This window comes from Branchiostoma belcheri, unplaced genomic scaffold (genome assembly GCF_001625305.1).
Source record: "Branchiostoma belcheri isolate BF01 breed outbred unplaced genomic scaffold, Haploidv18h27 scaffold146, whole genome shotgun sequence".
In the NCBI taxonomy this organism is placed as follows: domain Eukaryota; kingdom Metazoa; phylum Chordata; class Leptocardii; order Amphioxiformes; family Branchiostomatidae; genus Branchiostoma; species Branchiostoma belcheri.
The window spans coordinates 199,637-218,182 of record NW_017802891.1 but is presented as its reverse complement, the minus strand read 5'-3'; the positions used below and the strand labels follow the sequence as shown (position 1 = coordinate 218,182).

At 40.5% G+C, this 18,546-nt stretch overlaps 2 protein-coding genes across 9 annotated transcripts in view; one reads left to right on the top strand and one right to left on the bottom strand.

The window, feature by feature from the left end:
- LOC109465038 (fibrinogen-like protein 1) overlaps positions 1–7,041 on the top strand; it is a 9,821-nt gene extending 2,780 nt beyond the window's left edge. The window contains exons 3-8 of the mRNA XM_019762180.1: positions 2,197–2,521; positions 3,765–3,914; positions 4,498–4,607; positions 5,439–5,585; positions 5,852–5,981; positions 6,722–7,041. Coding sequence (XP_019617739.1) covers positions 2,197–2,521; positions 3,765–3,914; positions 4,498–4,607; positions 5,439–5,585; positions 5,852–5,981; positions 6,722–6,858 — 999 coding nt within the window. The 3' untranslated portion in view covers positions 6,859–7,041. The remainder of the gene's footprint in view (positions 1–2,196; positions 2,522–3,764; positions 3,915–4,497; positions 4,608–5,438; positions 5,586–5,851; positions 5,982–6,721) is intronic.
- The window catches only part of LOC109465033 (pyruvate kinase PKM-like), a 35,144-nt gene extending 17,844 nt beyond the window's left edge, over positions 1–17,300 (bottom strand). For 4 of the 8 annotated variants that reach the window (XM_019762155.1, XM_019762156.1, XM_019762157.1 and 1 more), the window contains exons 1-6: positions 17,220–17,290; positions 15,687–15,731; positions 12,295–12,480; positions 10,196–10,287; positions 9,819–9,938; positions 8,295–8,481 (exon numbers count right to left, since the gene is read on the bottom strand). In XM_019762155.1, the coding sequence (XP_019617714.1) occupies positions 8,295–8,481; positions 9,819–9,938; positions 10,196–10,287; positions 12,295–12,480; positions 15,687–15,729 (628 nt within the window). In that variant the 5' untranslated portion in view covers positions 15,730–15,731; positions 17,220–17,290. Of the gene's footprint in view, positions 1–8,294; positions 8,482–9,818; positions 9,939–10,195; positions 10,288–12,294; positions 12,481–13,603; positions 13,784–15,686; positions 15,732–17,219 lie in introns of all 8 variants that reach the window. The other 4 variants (XM_019762160.1, XM_019762161.1, XM_019762162.1 and 1 more) reach the window with 3 other exon arrangements.
- Between the last annotated feature and the right edge of the window lie 1,246 nt (positions 17,301–18,546).

Here is an 18,546-nt window from a genome sequence, read left to right as displayed (position 1 = left end):
GGACGTTCTGCGGGAGAGTGCAGGACGCTGTGCGGGACTTCCCTCGGGAGAGTGCGGGACGTCCTCCGGGAGAGTGCGATACGTTCTGCGGGAGAGTGCGGTACGTCCAGCGGGAGAGTGCGGTACGTTCTGCGGGAGCCAGACATTTTGCTCTTCTCTGTTGGAACAACGCAAGTTGGAGGTCAATGACCTGCACCCGGCGTGTAAACAAAAAAGTTACTCGGGCGTCACGGTATCAACAATTTTCCGCAATCTTTACCAACTAGTATTATCTAGGTTCTGTTATCGATCTCCGAAGAATCACCAAAATTGTAGAGTGCACAGGCGTTCGTTTGTTGTTGCTGAGAACATCGCGAGACGGTTTCCTGGCGAGCGTCGAGGGCTTGCATGCCCGACAGTTTTCGAAGATTGGACAGGGAGCGGCTGTAATATCAAAGGAGCCGGCGGCTTCTGCTAGCCGGGTTGATAATTAAGTAACATCAAGGTGGTTCAAAAGCAAACCTGATAAAGAAGGAAACCCCGTAGTTAATAGTTGAAAGTCTTGGTGGCTTGAGGCGATCGATACCGCCATGCTGTTTACTTTATATGACATACAATGCAGTGAGTGATGTGTATCGCACCGAGTTAGCTCGGTTGGTAACGCGCCAGGCGGCAATCCCAGAAATTGTGCGTTCGAACCCCAGTGCATCGGTTATTAACTGTTTTTTTAACAATTTTATCATTTTTAACAATTTTATCAGTTTTAACAATTTTATCAGTTTTAACAATTTTAACAATCCTGCATTTTAACAATTTCAACATTTTTTTTTTTGATTTTCGTTGTTTTGCTTTTAACATTCAAAAACTGATTGTTCTTAGTACTTCTTACTCAAGAATGTCAATAACTTAGAATGTTAGTCTTTTGTATTTTTCCAACATACAAACCAAAATCGCTTTGATGTTGTCACAAAAGTATGGAGCTGACAAGAGAGAAGGAGTACGGTACTCTGCCAGTGTGAAGAATCTACAGAGGTATTACCAGTCACTAGTAGCAAGAGATAGACCACATTGAATGATGACGATGAGGACGAATCATATGGAGTACTATCATAGCTTAGTACAGAAATTCTAACTGCTTTACTTTACTTTACTTTCTTTCACTCTGTACATGCAATTAGCTCACTGGCATGATTTTAAAAATAAAGGTTATGATAATCATATTATATGTATAGCTTATTCAATGTATGGCTTCATAGTTTATGTGATTGTTAATAAGGCCATGTTGATTTGATTATATGGATGGCATCTGTGCGCGCATCGGTTTTCGTTAATTTAAAACTAAGTTTACGACAATCATACAAAACATCTGGAAACTAAGCAAACATACTCTGTAAATTGATTACTGTAATTCCCGATTTTTTTTTTCACTGTACCGCAACGTAATGCAAGCGGGAGGTCAATGTTCACGGTTTTCACTGTCACCTCTGTACCGTGAACTTATCTTTACAGTTAGGAAATAATTCCTGGACTTTCTTTTTCCTGCAACTGTCACCACCGTGAATATATAGTTCCGTGAACATGTCCATGTTTCTCAGACCGTGAAAATTTTGCTACCGTTAGTAGTAGTTGCAATTTCGTCATTAGTAGTATTTAGATACCTGCAATATATAACTTTGAAATTGAGATAAAGTAAGGTGTAAAGTAAAGCTGTCGAGATTTAAAGTGCTTGTCGTTGTATCTTTGTAAAAAAAAAGGGAGATAATGGCCAAGTGCCATTTTTGTAAATATCTGTCGAGATTCAAAAAGCTTGTCCTTGTATAATTGCAGTATGATTTATTCAGAATCTTCTATTTTTGTATGGGGAGGGAGATGGAGTGACATATTACATTTGCTCCGAAGCAAATGTTGGCCTTTCTAGTTTTTATTGATTTTGTTCGCCCACCCACCCACTCCATTATTTTTCTAGAAAAGTCCGTTAACCAAGAAATTAAATTGGTGTGGCCTAGGTGTATATTTAAATCTGACGTAAATGTATTACATCTAATAGATGTCTTGCTGCTTAAAGATGTCAATTATTGGACTTGCAACTGGCGCGTAACTATTCAAATGAAGAAAAATTGCAACAGAACTATAGAGGAATCACTGGATGATACTAGCAGTGCATAGCAATCCCGACAAGTTGTAATTCAGCATAAAATCTAAATTATATTCTTTTAGAACAAAAAAATGGTTACGGAGATTGCCCCTGCTATGAAGAAACTGGAAGCTGCAGTCAACAAAAGGGTTCAAGTCGAGAAGAAACTTGCAGACATAAGTGGCAAGGTTCAGAAGATGATGGATGATATGGACAAGCTGAACAAGGCAGGTGCCGCAGCTGCTTCAGCTGCAGCTGCTGCTGCGGCGGCTGCTGCAGCTGCCAAGCCTAAACCTGGCAGTCCTGCAGCTGGTACTCCAGGTGCGGGTGCAGCTGGTGCAGCTAAACCTGGAGGTGGCGCAGCTGCTGCAAAACCAGCTAAACCTGCTGATCCTGGGGATGAGAAGGGTGAGAACTTCCTTCTGTTACAGTAGATGCTCAGATATAAGGGACTGGGACAGTCTTATCCAGAACTGTGCCTATCTACACTACCAAAAATGTTTTTTCTTGTTTTTCCCTGTACAAAGGAAATGTATCTTGTAGCAAGAAATTTATTCTTTGAACAAGAAATTAAAGAATCCCTGAAGCAAGAAAATGATTCTGTCCACAAGAAAATAACTAAGAGCTAACTGTTCTTGAAGCAAGAAAACGATCCTGTCCACAGGAAAAGATTTCTTGTAGCAGAAAAAAATATTGTTAACTTTCTTAAAATTCTAAAAGTTCTTAAGATTCTTGTTGATGAGCATGATAGTAAAAATATTTTCTTTTCTTATGATAAGAAAAATATAATTTTTTTTATTATACAATTCTTTGTGTAAGAATCAACATACAAAATCTTGGAGGAATGTTTCTTGTCCCGCCCCGAGGTGAATATGGTGTGATAAAGCCTTGTCAGTTGCTATAACCACCGAATAAAGCCACCAAGTGAGCGACAGCGAACGAGGTGGCTTTATGTGGCTTACACGATAGCCTATCCAAACTGATGCACACAATGTACAATTTACCCATTGCACATGCTGAATAGAACATAGTTCCAACTGGAGTCACCTGAGGTCACTGGGTAGAGTTCACGTTAACTGGGTCACAGGCAGGGAACAGGTGTTCTTATGGAAGTCATTGGAACACAACTCAAGTTATTTTTGGACTTTTTAGAACTAGAGCCGTGTTCTATTTGGTCACCTGAGGTCATATGCGGGTGATTATTGGGTTTTTTTAATGTATGGATTGGGATGAATAAATACCAGGTTTTGACTCTATTTGTGACATTACTGCGTCATAAGGAATGTGGAATGGAGCCTTCTGATTGGTCAACGTCACCTGGCTATATGATAATGTAAACTAAATAATTAGAGTCCAAGACTTCATGTTGGTCAGTTTTGGTCAGGTCTGTTATTGCAAATGTTGAACAATCATGGACATGGCACACAAGGGTAGTGTGGGTTGGTGGAAAACAACTTCCAGTTCGATTAGCGGAAAACAAAGTCCAGTCCGATTTTGGGGTGGGAGAAGCAGTCTGGCCATTTCAGCGTGCAGTAGTGCCACCTTCGAGATAGTGCAAGCAAGTAAAATCAGACCGGTGTTGGTTTTTCGCCGATTGCACTGGACGTTGTTTTCCACCAACCCTGACACACCATGTTGTGTCTTCCTGCAGACTGTGCTGGGCTGAAGGTAAAAGACAAGACAAAGAGAACAGGCCTGGCCACCATCAAGCCTGCTGGACAGCCAGCCGGCATGCAGGTGTGGTGTAACATGGACATCGGACAGGAACCCAGGGGGTGGGCTGTTATACTCAGGAGGGAAGGTAACGACTTTTCTTGTAATCTACAGTGTACAAAAAAATGTACAATGTACTAACAATATAGACCTGCGGCCACACATATTTAATTTCTTGGTCAACGAATTTTTCTAGAAAAATAATGCGGGCAGGTGAAAAAAAAATATATATATAAACAGGCCTAGGCATCCTATTATGGCCCAAAATGGTACAATAGGAGTCAACACACCAGGCTGGTTCAAAATTTAAACAATGAATTTTGAACTTTTAATGATACCATTGCATTGAAAGATGGAATAACTGTAACAACGAGGAAGAAAAGTGCTGTTTTCAACTGTTCAGTGCAAAATATTGAGCATTTTGCAGTGGATGCACTAGCAACTGACTCGTCTGATGGGTCCATTTTACAGTAGTTAGGGTGCTGGTGTTGAAAGCTTGCTGCCCGGGTTTGGCATGGGTTTGATTCCAAGCATCCCAGGAGTCAGGGGTTTTCCTGTTTCTACTCATTCCTATTTGTTGTTGTTGTACTGTAGTATGGCTTAGGACATGATGTATAATGCCTTATACAATGTACATGACATAGGCTGATGAAGCTGTTTTAAAACATCAGGTGCCAGCCAGGACTTCAACCAAAAGTTTGCTGACTATGTGAAAGGTTTTGGAACACCAAGTCAGGACTACTGGATTGGACTGCAGAACCTGCAAAAGCTAACGGCACAGGTAACCTGGCTTCTTAAGGCCACACCAATGGACTTTCTTGGTTCTCAGCTGTTTGCAGGAAGCTAATGAGGCAAGAGGGCACAGAGAAAATACAAAAAAGAAAATACATCAAGAAATGTATGGCATGATGGACTTTTTTCCAATTATATTAAATGAGCCAAGAAATCAAGTTGGTGTGGCCTTATGCAGCCATCCATCCATCCACATCCATCCATCCATCCATCCACATCCATCCATCCGCATCCATCCATCCATCCATCCATCCATCCATCCATCCATCCATCCATCCACATCCGTCCATCCATCCGCATCCATCCATCCATCCACACCATCCATCCGCATCCATCCATCCGCATCCATCCGCATCCATCCGCATCAATCCACCCATCTATCCATCCATCCATCCTCCATCCATCCACATCCATCCGCATCCATCAATCCATCCATCCATCCACATCCATCCATCCGCATCCATCCACATCCATCCATCCATCCGCATCCATCCATCCATCCGCATCCAGCCACATCCATCCATCCACCCATCCATCCGCATCCATCCATCCATCCACATCCACCCATCCATCCGCATCCATCCATCCATCCACATCCACCCATCCATCCACATCCATCCATCCATCCGCATCCATCCGCATCCATCCACATCCATCCATCCATCTGCATCCATCCATCCATCCGCTTCCATCCATCCTTTGTGTAAAGCTAGGAATTTTTTTGAATTTTTTCATTCACCTGCACTCACTACATGTAGTTTGGAAGTTTTCAGAGGTTGTCATCCATGGCCTTAAACCTTGAATGTTTTTTGTGACATAGGATGAATGGCAGCTGTATGTCTCCCTGACTGACCATGATGGTAAGGAGGCTTTTGCCAGATACAAAAAGTTCAAGGTGTCCGGTGCCGACTTCAAGCTGACCATTAGTGACTATGATGTCCTGAGTACTGCAGGAGACAGTTTGACTGTGAGTACATTATATATTGTATTGCTTCTGATATGACCATTCTGGATTCCGACTAATGCAATCATCTGAAATTGCGTTATTATGTTTACAGAAGGAAAACATATTCAATTTGTTTTTGCTCAGTTTCCTTCCATGTGCGAAGCCGAAGGTAAACAATATGCATTATATACCTACTGACCTTAATTTTTTTCAGGAAACAGGAAGCACAAGATAGTTTTTTCCATGGCCTAACTCTGATGTCAATGTTTTTTGCTACATCCACACAGGATCTGAATGGTGTTGGCTTCAGTGCAAATGACAAGGACAATGATGGTGACAAGACAGTGGAGTGTGGGAAGCAGTACCAGAGTGGCTGGTGGTTCAACAAGTACTGTCCACATCCTTCCAACCTCAATGGTAACAAAACAACTCTTTCAAAACTCTCCATCAATATTGGAAATAAAACAATTATGTACAATGTAATCTAACGTATCGTGATTGTGAATACAGATACATGTAGCCCTCTGTATGACTTTGTATAAGTCAAGTCACAAAGCAAAAATTATAAAATTAAAGGTGATGAAACACAAAGTACATGTAAGACTAAAAGTGATGGAACAAAATCTTTTGCAACATTTTAGGGAAAAAATATTCTAACTAATAGATGATTTTGTAGGTTAAAGTATTCAAAACATCAATCTGCTTTCCCACATTACAACATAATTATTAATTTTTGCCCATTATAAGAAGTGAGAATTTTTTCCTGTTGCAACCTTCACAGAAGGAAAACTTATTATTTATCATTTTTGCTTCTTCTTCTTCATCTTCTCCAAACAAAGGTTAATGACCTAAACCAGATGTCTGTCACCATGGTAACTGGTGCTGTAGCAGACATCCTGTGTTATTGGATTACATTATGTAGCAAGTGGAAGGACAGGGTTTGAGTAGCCTGGTATCCAGCCTTGTTAGCTTTAGTCCGCCACCCAAGAGGCGGGGAGCGGATCTTGGGTAGCGGACTAAAGCTGGATACCAGGCTAGGGTTTGAGAGCCTGCATATGGATGTTTGAGTAAGAATAAACAGAGCAGTCTGAATAGATCAGAAGTTAAACGTTGTAGAAGACATTAACATTCTAACAATTATTTATTGTCTTATTCAGGCATCTACCACCCGAAGGGAGCACAGTTTGACTCCAGGGGTATCTACTGGAGAGACTGGCGTCAAAACCAGAACCTGAAGAAGGCGGTTATGTTGATTCAGCGCAAGAGAAGCCCTCCCAAACCTGCTACAGGCTGATTCACTTCAGTTACATTTTGACAGCAAAACAAAATATGAAGCCTCTAGGCCAGGGCCCCTTCTTGTATGTGAAGGAATATCCTACCAAAATTATGTCTTTGAAAGAGGACACAATTCAAATAATTTCAATCAGACTGAGTGTAGGTCTGATCTACTAAATGCAGAAATAAAACATTGTCTGAGATGATGAAAGCTTTTCTGGGTTATTTCTTGTGAACATGGAAGTGTTGTTTTGATGTATTTGTCTGTGTGTAGCACATTTGTCTGTATGTCTGTGTATGTGTACTTTGTGTTTCTTCATATTTTGGCAGTAACTATATGATCATTGTACAATGTCATGTTTTGTACATGTAGAATGGTCTGGATGGATTGTGATATTTGGTATGTGGGTAGGTCTTGGAAATCGTTAGATTTTTGGTGGCAGATAGCTTTTTATATCAGGAAATATTTGTGTATGTTTTGGCTCCCTGAGCAGCTTGTTCTGGATCTAAAAGAATAACTAGAACTGGGATGCCTGGCAGTTTCATTTTTTTCATGTAGGTACAAGATAGACAAGGATGTACACAGTGAATTGCATATTATGCAAAATAGGACTAACTTTGCATTGATCTTCCTCACTCCACCCAGGTGTGAATGGGTACCTAACTTCTGTTGGGGAAAGTCGTATGGCAGCCGCACAGACCCTTGCAACGGTTCCACAAAAAATTTGTGGAACAACTATGTGTTATCATTATTTGATTGTAAACGGTTGTGATTTGTATTGATTATTTGTATTTCGACTACACGGGTACTGTTTGGCCAATAAAGACCATTTATTTAACTGATATCTACCTGTACTGATATCTACCTGTACTGGCCCATGATTGAAAACCTGCAGTGTCAGTATACATTGTACACGTATGGATTACATCATGAGTGGGAGGCACATACAGGCAGTGTAAAAAATACTTTTCTGAACCAGGTTGCCCAGTGGGCAACCTACGGCAAAAATTAGGTTCAACTTGCCAATCAGAATTTTAGGTTGCCCCACCTATAAGTTACTACTTTCCTCAAATTAAGAAATGTTACATATATACATAAGCCTTTGACAATATTTCTAACAGCCTTTAGTTAACTGATACTAGTCATGTAATAGCCATTAATACCTAAAATTAAAAAGCATCTGCTGGATACAGTGGTGCAAGCCAAGTGGCCATGATTCGGGGGGGGGGGGCTTTCTTAAAATTCAGGTACAAAGCACACTGAGCTACCTAGGTTCAAAAATAGGTTGCCCCAAGTGAAATTTGGTTGCCCGGGGCAACTGGGCAACCAGGTATTTTGCATGCTGTTACAGTACATGTATGATGGTTTAGTGTAAAAGTAGAAATGCCTCACCCTTGTCCTTAACTATGACCTGGATGAATGTTAAAGTGGGAATGTGCGTATGAATGCCTCACCCTTGTCCTTGACTGTGACCTGGATGAGCCCATCGTCGATGTAGACCTGCCCGCCCTTCTCCATGACCTTGACAATGTTCTTGTAGTCCACGTACAGAGTCTTGTCATCACACTTCTCGTAGTAATCACTGTTGGTGGTGAGTTTGATCTCATGGCCTGTCTGAAGCTCCACCTCCCCAGTACCACTCTACAGGAACATAGTCAGCAACTTTATTATACAACATACATATTACATCTACTGGTACATGCAGGGCTGGAAATACTGGGTGCATGTGCACCTTAGTGCACCCAAATTTGGAGCCGTGCACCCAATTTTTTTCTGTGGGAGCACCAATGCAGTAGGTTTATGTATATGTCAAGATGTTAAATGTAGTCTAGTTAGAGTAGTACTTAGTCTAGTATTCAGCATATTCTTAACATCAAATTGTCAGAAAAATCAGAAAAATTATATATTATTCTGAGTTGTAGTTTTCTTTAGAAACAAAAAACATAATTAGTTTCTGTTGACATTCTACTTATTTTATCTTGTAGGGTGCACCCACAGAAAATTTTGTGCACCAAATTTTTTAGGTTGGGTGCACCAGTATTCCCAAAAATGAATTTCGAGCCCTGTACATGACTTGTTATACACTGTACATACATAGCTGCTACAGTTCCATACTGCTAAACTTACATACGTACCTTAGTGTGTATTCAATTTGGAGAAATTTCTCTTAAGTCTACTTGTAGACATTCTCTAATATATCTTCCTAATAGTAATAGACTAAGTAATACTATGTATATGCCATGCAGGGGATGTCATATGTCATATGCTATTCAAGTCCATTTACTAGATAAATCCTGGTATAGAAGCTGGTAGTCCAGAGTATTTGGAATTACACAGACAATTTATTATATCAAAATATTTGGGATGTATATATAAATCAAAAAGAGATTATTATAGTATTCTTCTTCAATTAGCTCGAAACAAAATGGACAAACCCAGTCTGGTCGATATTACACATTTTTTTGAAAACGCCTGGTTTCTATACTTTTGAACAGCCAAACTTGACTTTTGTAATTACCTTACATACATGTATGTTATGGCACTTTATGTTTGAAAGGAAATCATGCTTGCTCAAAGTATCGGTAGAAAGTTGCTACAATTATGATTCCCAACCATATTAAAAACTAATCAAAGCTTAATGCAAATGAACTTGAAAGGTAACATTTGCAAAGCAAATGCATAATGTTTACCTTCAAGTTGGCATATGGTTTTCTTAGTATGTACATTCACATATATGGTGACAGGAGTCTACATCCCTCCTATAAAATTGCAACATTATCATAATGTCACCCAACACCAGTTACCATGGTGACAGACGTCAACAAATCAGGCCATTGGCCAGGTCAGGGGTTAGTGTTTGGAGCACAAGAAGAAGAAACGTAGTAAAAACAATGTATCCCTTCGGTAAACATAATTAGATTTATGACATAGAAGTAGAGCATTAGCACTAGCAGTATACAGAACACAGATGAACTCACTCCTGCGATAAGTCCAGTGCGGATCTCAGGGCCTTTGGTGTCCAGTGCGATAGCGATGGGACGGAAAGGCTTCAGCAGTTTCTCTGCCTCACGAACATTGGCGATGGTGCCTGCATGGTACTGTAACATCAGAATTTATCAGTATCATAACATGGAGTGAAGCAGGACTATTTAACTGTCATCTTGTAGCATAAGTTATAGTTTCTGAATGAGACTTACTAAAGATTTAGATGTACAGCTTCTAAAATAAACTGTGTCCCGCACTGTGTCCTGCTTTGCGGACTCGGTCGTTTATTCGGTGGTTATAGGAACCGACCATGAATTATGACACCATATACACCTCGATCAGGGCGGGTCATTAACCCTTTATTAATTACCTCATGGGATCCATGGGAAAAGTTGAGTCGGGCAATGTTCATGCCAGCCTTCATCATCTCCACAAGGGTCGGCACTTCTTTGGAAGCTGGGCCTGTGTGAAGACAGAAAAAACATGGCAAGTCTGCATGGTGCACCCTGGGATATCTGCATGGTGCACCCTGGGATATCTGCATGGTGCACACTGGGAAATCTGCATGGTGCACACTGGGATATCTGCATGGTGCACACTGGGATATCTGCATGGTGCACACTGGGAAATCTGCATGGTGCACACTGGGATATATGCATGGTGCACACTGGAAAATCTACATGGTGCACACTGGGAAGTCTGCATGGTGCACACTGGGAAATCTGCATGGTGCACACTGGGAAATGTGCATGGTGCACCCTGGGAAATCTGCATGGTGCACACTGGGAAATCTGCATGGTGCACACTGGGATATCTGCATGGTGCACACTGGGAAATCTACATGGTGCACACTGGGAAGTCTGCATGGTGCACACTAGGAAATCTGCATGGTGCACACTGCATGGGAAATGTGCATGGTGCACCCTGGGAAATCTGCATGGTGCACACTGGGAAATCTGCATGGTGCACACTGGGATATCTGCATGGTGCACACTGGGATATCTGCATGGTGCACACTGGGAAATCTGCATGGTGCACACTGGGATATATGCATGGTGCACACTGAGAAATATACATGGTGCACACTGGGAAGTCTGCATGGTGCACATTGGGAAATCTGCATGGTGCACACTGGGAAATGTGCATGGTGCACCCTGGGAAATCTGCATGGTGCACACTGGGAAATCTGCATGGTGCACACTGGGAAATCTGCATTTTTGGTGCACACTGGGAAATGTGCATGGTGCACACTGGGAAATGTGCATGGTGCACACTGGGAAATGTGCATGGTGCACACTGGGAAGGCTGCATGGTGCATACTGGGAAATCTGCATGGTGCATATTGGGAAATGTGCATGGTGCACACTGGGAAATATGTATGGTGCACACTGGGAAGTCTGCATTGCACTCACATGACACATTGCATGCTAATAGTTCACACTACCTATATTCAGCATAAAAAGCAGACACAAATTCATAGCTACATGTATGTCAAGAAACAGGAACACACAAGACACCCCAACAGTAACTAAGGTTAGACAAAGCCAAGAACAAAATTTCAAATCAAAACTCTTACCTGTAATATTACATGTACATGTAGGCTTGACTTGGGCCTTTCGAAACCTAGACTCCAGTTAGTTACAGTACAAAATTGTATATCATATAATGTTTTCATATTTATGACAGGCTTTTTTCGTAACTAGTGAGAAAAATGTCTAAATTTGAGTTCTAATTTGTCTTCTAATTCCAATAATCAAAGTCATTGACTATATAAGTATAAAGGCTCCCAATGCATAATTCTTATAGCTAATAGGTACAGACTGAGACATGGTTTATAATTAAAATTAAATTTCTTTTTCACAATAATGAAATTTGTACTAGTAAAAAAACTATCATGATTCCATGGACTGTGTTACTGAATGACTAGATGTAGGTATTAGTATACAATGACAGTCATTCTTAAAATTTTCTTCTGTTTAAATTACCTTACCTGTTGGGTTGGAAACGTTTCAGTGAAAATGTAGAAAATCCTCAGTAAGATGTCAATGCTGAAAATGAAATACATCAAACTGCCCTCTGCCTTGGCAAGTTAAATTTCTGTGTTATGAAGCATTTAGTTTAAAGTGTAATTTCCAACACAACAAATTGGACTCACCCAAATTTTTGACTGTACAACTCCAGTCTTTGTCAAGGAATGAGCAATCTACCGCTTCCGTGACGTCACGCAGATAACACACATGACTCCGTGAGCTCTATCACAGACACAGTGGATTGCTCATTCCTCGACAAAGACTGGAGTTGTACAGTCGAAAATTTGGGTTAAGTCCAATTTCTTGCGTTGGAAACTACAGTTTAAACTTGCTTCATAACGATTTCTACCAAGTTGAACACAGATGAACTGTGTTGTTTGGGGGAGGAAGGGGGTTGGCAATTGGTTGCATGAATAGCGAATACATATACTTGACTCACCTATAGTACATATGATGCCAGAGTTGCGTACCATGGATGGGTTGGAATCTATGTCCAACAGACACATATGCTCCACTGTTGTAGTAGCATTAGCAGCATGAAGCTGCTGGTCCTGTATAAAATACTCATCCCCAGTACTGCCCGAGGACATAGCACGAGTACGGGCCTTAACAGGGGGAGCCATGCCTGAAACAACACCACAGTCCAACCATCAGGCAACACAGGGTTAACAGCAGCAAACACACTGGTCAGTAGGTATATAGGAGAGTGGATTCATTCCTCAGCTACTAGTAATGACATCTAGCACACCGCAGTCATCACTTAGTAAGACATCTGGAGCTACATAGTTCCCGTTTAGGCCACACCAAGGTAATTTCTTGGTTAACGAATTTGCCCGCATCATTTTTTTCTGATTTGCAAAAAAAATAATAAGAATTCAGAATCAACTGCAAAATGCTCATATTTCGCCCTGAACAGATGGAAACAGTCCTTTTATTCCTAGTTGTTACAGTTATTCCATCTTTCAATGCAGTGGTATCATTAAAAGTTCAAAATTCATTGTCTACATTTTGAACCAGCCTGGTGTGTTGACTTCATGGCTCCTATTGTACCATTTTGGGCCCTAATAGGATGCTTAGGCGTTTTTTTTTATTTCTTTATTTTTTTGCCCGCCCGCTCCATTATTTTTCCAGAAAAATCTGTTAACCAAGAAATTATATTGGTGTGGCCTTAGAACTTTTCTTCAGCCTACCAGTCTCTATAGACTTGAAGATTACAGTAGTCCACAGAGAGAAATTGGGCATGAGAGACTGAATAAAAACCTGTTCTTGAGTTATCCTTTAAGATTTTTCAAGAAATGCTCCTGCAGTTCCAGAACAAGCTGCTAGGGGGTCCAAACTAATGTCACTTTTTCCTGGGCAAGGGATATGTTACCAGTTGAAACTCGTGACCCTAGCATGTCCAGATAGTGAGATATAAAAACTGGAAATAATGCAGTACCATAATAAGCCAACAGGGGGCCAAGAAATCTACTCATTAACAAGTTCCATGACAGTCCACCCAATGCTTCTTGTATTGTGCTAAACCATATATACTTACACGCAAATGCGACGGGAAACATAACTTTCTTGGCAAAGGTAATAAAAGTTCTAAACCGAAACTAAGTGGCTCCAGATGTCTTACTGAGGGACGACAGCTGTGTGCTAGATGTCAGTTAGCTTGAGGACTGAATCCACTCTCCTATACACTTGTGAGTAGGGTGTTAGTACAGGCGGGGTGTCAGCGTCACTCCAAACCTTACTGCACATACCAAGTGTACAGATTATTCCAGAGTGGCGCACCATGGAAGGTGGAGAGTCTATGTCCAGGAGACACATGTGCTCCAGGGTCGTGGTGGCGTTGGCAGCATGAAGCTGCTGGTCCTGGACGAAGTACTCACTGCCCACGGAGATGTTCCTGGTACGCTTCATGGCTGCGGGTGGGGCCATGTCTGTGGAGGTATTAAACACCACCATCCCCCCACATGGATCATGTCCAGGGCTCAAAATTTATTTTGGGAAAAAGGTGCACTGGGGCACCCAATTTTCGGGTGCACCTTTAGAATAATCTTAAATAATAAAGATTTTAATTTGTTTTTAGATCTTTTTTGTAGTATATACATTTGATATCTTTTTAATTACATACATAAGCCTACAAAAATATTTTGGTGCACTGGTGTACCCACAGAAAAGAAATTGGGTGCACCAAATTGCACGTGCAATCAGTATTTCGAGCCCTGATCAAGATGTCACAACAGTGGTCTAGCTGAGCATAAATTTTTCTGCCATTTGACAGAATTTTACCCCTCATTTTACAGACGAAAATTGTGCCCAATACATCATCTTTTATGGACAAAAATTGGTGTGTAAAGATATGGAATTTAGAAATTAAACTAATTAATAAGCTTAGTCTAGTTGCAAAATTTGCTCCTAAAAATGCAGGAAACAGCCTGTTTCAAAGGGTCAAAACTTCAAAATTCCATTGTGCCCCTGGATGGTTCCAATACATGTACATGTATGTTACGTAAAAAAAAAATTCAGGCTGGCAAGAACAGAGATTTTCTAGCTACAGTAACTTGCAAATGAATATATACTTTGTGTCATTTATGATTGCAATTATCTAATTTGTTGAATTTTAGTTCACACTATAAGATATGTACATGATTGTGTACTAGTAAGTTTAATAACGTAAACTCCCATTTCAGCAGATAACAGAAAGTGAGAAGATAAGATTGAAGCAGGACTTCCAGAAAGCTTCAATGATGCTTCTCTAGTCTAGTTGTGATTTCCACAGGAATCTGAAAGGGAATGCTGACAAGACAATTCAGTCACAGTCACATTTACACTGTTACAGACACAAGAGGAAGAATGACTTGTGATGTAAAGCTACAGTACTACATGTATGGAATGGGTAGAGACATAAACATTAATTTCGAGAAGCATGATAGTGACTTTCTATTAAGCACAAAGGCACCGGTACCCACAGTAACAATCGTCCAACTTTCTGGGGCAAGTGAAATCAGTGGTCAAACCATTGACCATTGTTTCTATAATGGGTATGACTGATTTAATTTTATTCATTTGTCTATGAATCTTACTTTATGGCAGTCCCTTATCAGTTATACATACACTTACTGATTTTACAATTTGAAATTAATATGTTTTTTGTGTTCTTGCATCAGTTAAATGAATGCATATGAATGACCTGGAAGGCTGGAACTAATGGTAATATGGTATGTGGTAGCATTTGCTCTAAAGATTGGGTAGGGTGACTTGGAGGAAACCATTCTACATGGGGGTGTTTTGGAAGAGTCCATTCTTGCATGGAAGCCAAGAGTAAAAGGATTAACTCCATTTCAGAGTAGAGTGGTATTAAATACTATTATGGGTTAAGTGCAAGAAGACACCAGAAATATTAATTTATTCACTGCTCCAATTTATCTGCATTTTTACCTGGCTGTTAACGTTATAGTATTCATGAAGAAAATGCAGATGATATTTTGTGTGCTTTGAATGTTTGATACTAAATGAGTTCAAAAATATTCTTTTACTAGTACTTAGTACTGCTAATATCTTTACTGACAAATCATACATCATGTATATCAAAAGACACACTGTTAATTTTTGGTTTTTGGTAGATTCTTATGATTGCTGATTTTTAACTGACCTAAGCAGTTGGACAAGCATTATCAGTCTACAGACTTGCCACGAAAACCCCATGGTGAACCTCTGAAATGAAAGGATGCTGACAGCCACATATATGACAGAACAGGAGAAGAGAAAAGACAAAGAGTCAATACACGAGCTTCTAAACTACGACAGTCGTCTGCGAAGACAAAATTTTCAGTCAGATACCTGAGTCACCGGTCCTGTGTCTCTTCCTGGGAATAGATGTCATACCTGTCAATATGAGAAAAAGATGTGACGCAAACCAACGATGGACTTAGTAGTGCCAGGCAAATGTCTTTCTGAAGGTTGACAGAGAAATGACAGTGAGTGTAAAAAGGAAGAAGAGTGTTAGCAACCTGTAATATCATGATTGTCTATAGTTAAGCCACACTGATTTAATTTTATGGATAACATCTGTGCGCATTGATTTTTGCCTGTTCTAAGAAAAAATCACCTCCTCCGAGGCTCTGGCCTGGGTGACATCCTCCGTAGTCCATGATAGCTAGCGACAATAGGGAGCCGGCGGTAACTACAGAGGATGGTACCCAGGCTGCCGAAGCTCCACAGAACAGGCTGCCAAAGCTCCACAAAGGCCAGTATGTGCCGGCTTGTTGTAAAAGTCGCTATGCAATACCGCAAAATTCACAATACCAGGCTTATAAAAGTTGGCTTGAGTTTTTTTAATTTTTATTATTCCCTCGTGCGCACTAGTTTGGGGGTCTTCAGAGGATGTCATCCATAAAATTAAGTCAGTGTGGTCTTAAGAACCACTATACTACCTAAGAACCACTACTACCATTTCTTAATAAATGTTAGCCCAAACCAGGTACTGCTTTTAGTTTTATAACATGCTTTCTTAAATCTCGGGTTCAAATCAAACTATCACCTGACTAAAAGAGCCCCAGGACATGTCTCTAAAATCTACCTTCCCCCCCCCCCCCCGTAAATCGTACCCCCCTTCCCCCCCCCCTCCATCACAAAATTGACAACCATGTTCTTCTTAAGGTAGTTAAGCAAACAGTCTTCTTAAAAAGTGTGTTTTGAGTGTGTGGTTTGTCAGAAAACTTTAGGAAATTCTACCCTACATCTGACTGAATATGAAAACACGCTGTCTACGTGACAGGCTGAGATAGTTTTATATATATAATACGGCACCGCCCCCTCACCCCCCCCCCCTGCAGTTTCTAACTGTTCTAGATATGCCATAATGCTACAGAGACATCAGGCAAAATTATAAGAAATCACATCCAAGGGTGCTAGTTTATATTTTATACATCGGCTTATGGAATATTTCTCGGCTTCAGAACAAGAATATCAAGTTAAAACATGAAGGTCATGATAAGTAGGACACTTCAGTAGCAGCGGCCATGTTGGCGGGCACAGGTAGCACGTACAGACCGGCATTTTCTCCCTGTGTCTGTTCAACCATGGCATACACGTACATCAAACACGCCCTGGCTGTGTCCGATACACCTTTATACCACTGCTAAAATGACAATTTAGTAGAAGGATGGAAAGATTATAACAAAATATTAAGATATGTCACCTTGAAAAGGCGCTGACAGTATAGCAAGGTGACAATTGTATTTACACAAGAAAAGAAGGCAGCAGAATGTCTGCTTGGCGTATATTACTGTGGTATAACTAGTTCAGGTTATTTTACAGCGTATATCGGATGTGATAACCTGAAATACGCGGAGTTTGAAAAGGTTTGCTCACCAACAGCTGGTGTAGTCTGCCTGCCGCCGGTCCGTCCCAGCAGTCTGCGTGACGTCACGGGTCAAAGGGGGTCCTGTTAAGGCTCCCGAGTATGCAAATAAATGCAAATTACAAGCGTGTCCGGGTTGCTCATGCTAAATATATATGACAGCATCATTCCTGTCAGCACCTTTCTACACACTATCATGATGCATTGGCATACGTTGTATATATAGGGCATATTGTTGTAAAACTATGTTATGTGTAAAGATAAGGAATATAAAAAGAAAAGATTTTTAAATCATCAAACACTCTTGGAGCTCAGTTTACTTGACACACACACGTACATCATGAACGTTTAAAACTAACGTTAGTAGTATGTCACACACGTTCAGCTTTACATATTATATATATACCTGGCAGGTTATTAAAAAATTGGCATTTCCAGTTAATAACATTGTTCTTCTCTTTCTCCGCTTTAAATTATTCATCACCTTTGCCTTGTTTTTTTTTTTTCAGGGTAGCGTCCGTTTGTGAGTGTGAGTGTGAGTGTGTGTGTGTGTAACGATACTTCCTCGTGATCAATAATGCATGGACTGTTTTGATGTTTGGCAGGTAGGTGGGCAGGTCTTGATGACATCTTGAAATATAATTAGACTAGTTTTGGCCCCCTTGCGGCTTGTTATGGAATTGAAGTGGTTTTTATATCTGCTGATCTGGACATGCTGGTTGTTTTTTTTTTTCCTTCTAATTTTAGATGGCGCTGCTTGGACCCCTAACAGCTTCTTCTGGAACTGCAGTCGGGGCTTCTTTACCCCTATCTAAATACTATTATCATCAGATTTAGTAGATCTCGGAGGCTATTCTGCATATATGTACATACATTAATTACGTCGATAAGGGTTTGATATCCAGGTACATTGTAATAAGATCATTATTATTGGAAAACAGTTATTCAAGTAACTGAATAAATTTTGAAAACTGTCAGACGGACGAAACTGTCAGACCGCGTGGATGGCATCCATATAATCAAATCAACATGGCCTTATCCCCTGGGCCTTGCAATATTCGTTATACTGAATAAGCTGAGATCTGGCACGGGGTGAGATGACGAACATGGGTATGTCCGCGTATTTTTTTTATTGATTAGACAGTCCTACTTGTCAATAGGAGCCTAATTTCGAATTCATGACGATCCGGCGTGTACATCTGTGTCCAAACTGTCTCCCCCTTTTTTTTATTGGGGAGGTATATAATTATGTATCTTCTGCAATATTGTAATCGGAAACTTGTGATGAGTGAACAGTTGATCTGTTCTCATGCCCGTAGCCAGCATTTTGAAGGGTGT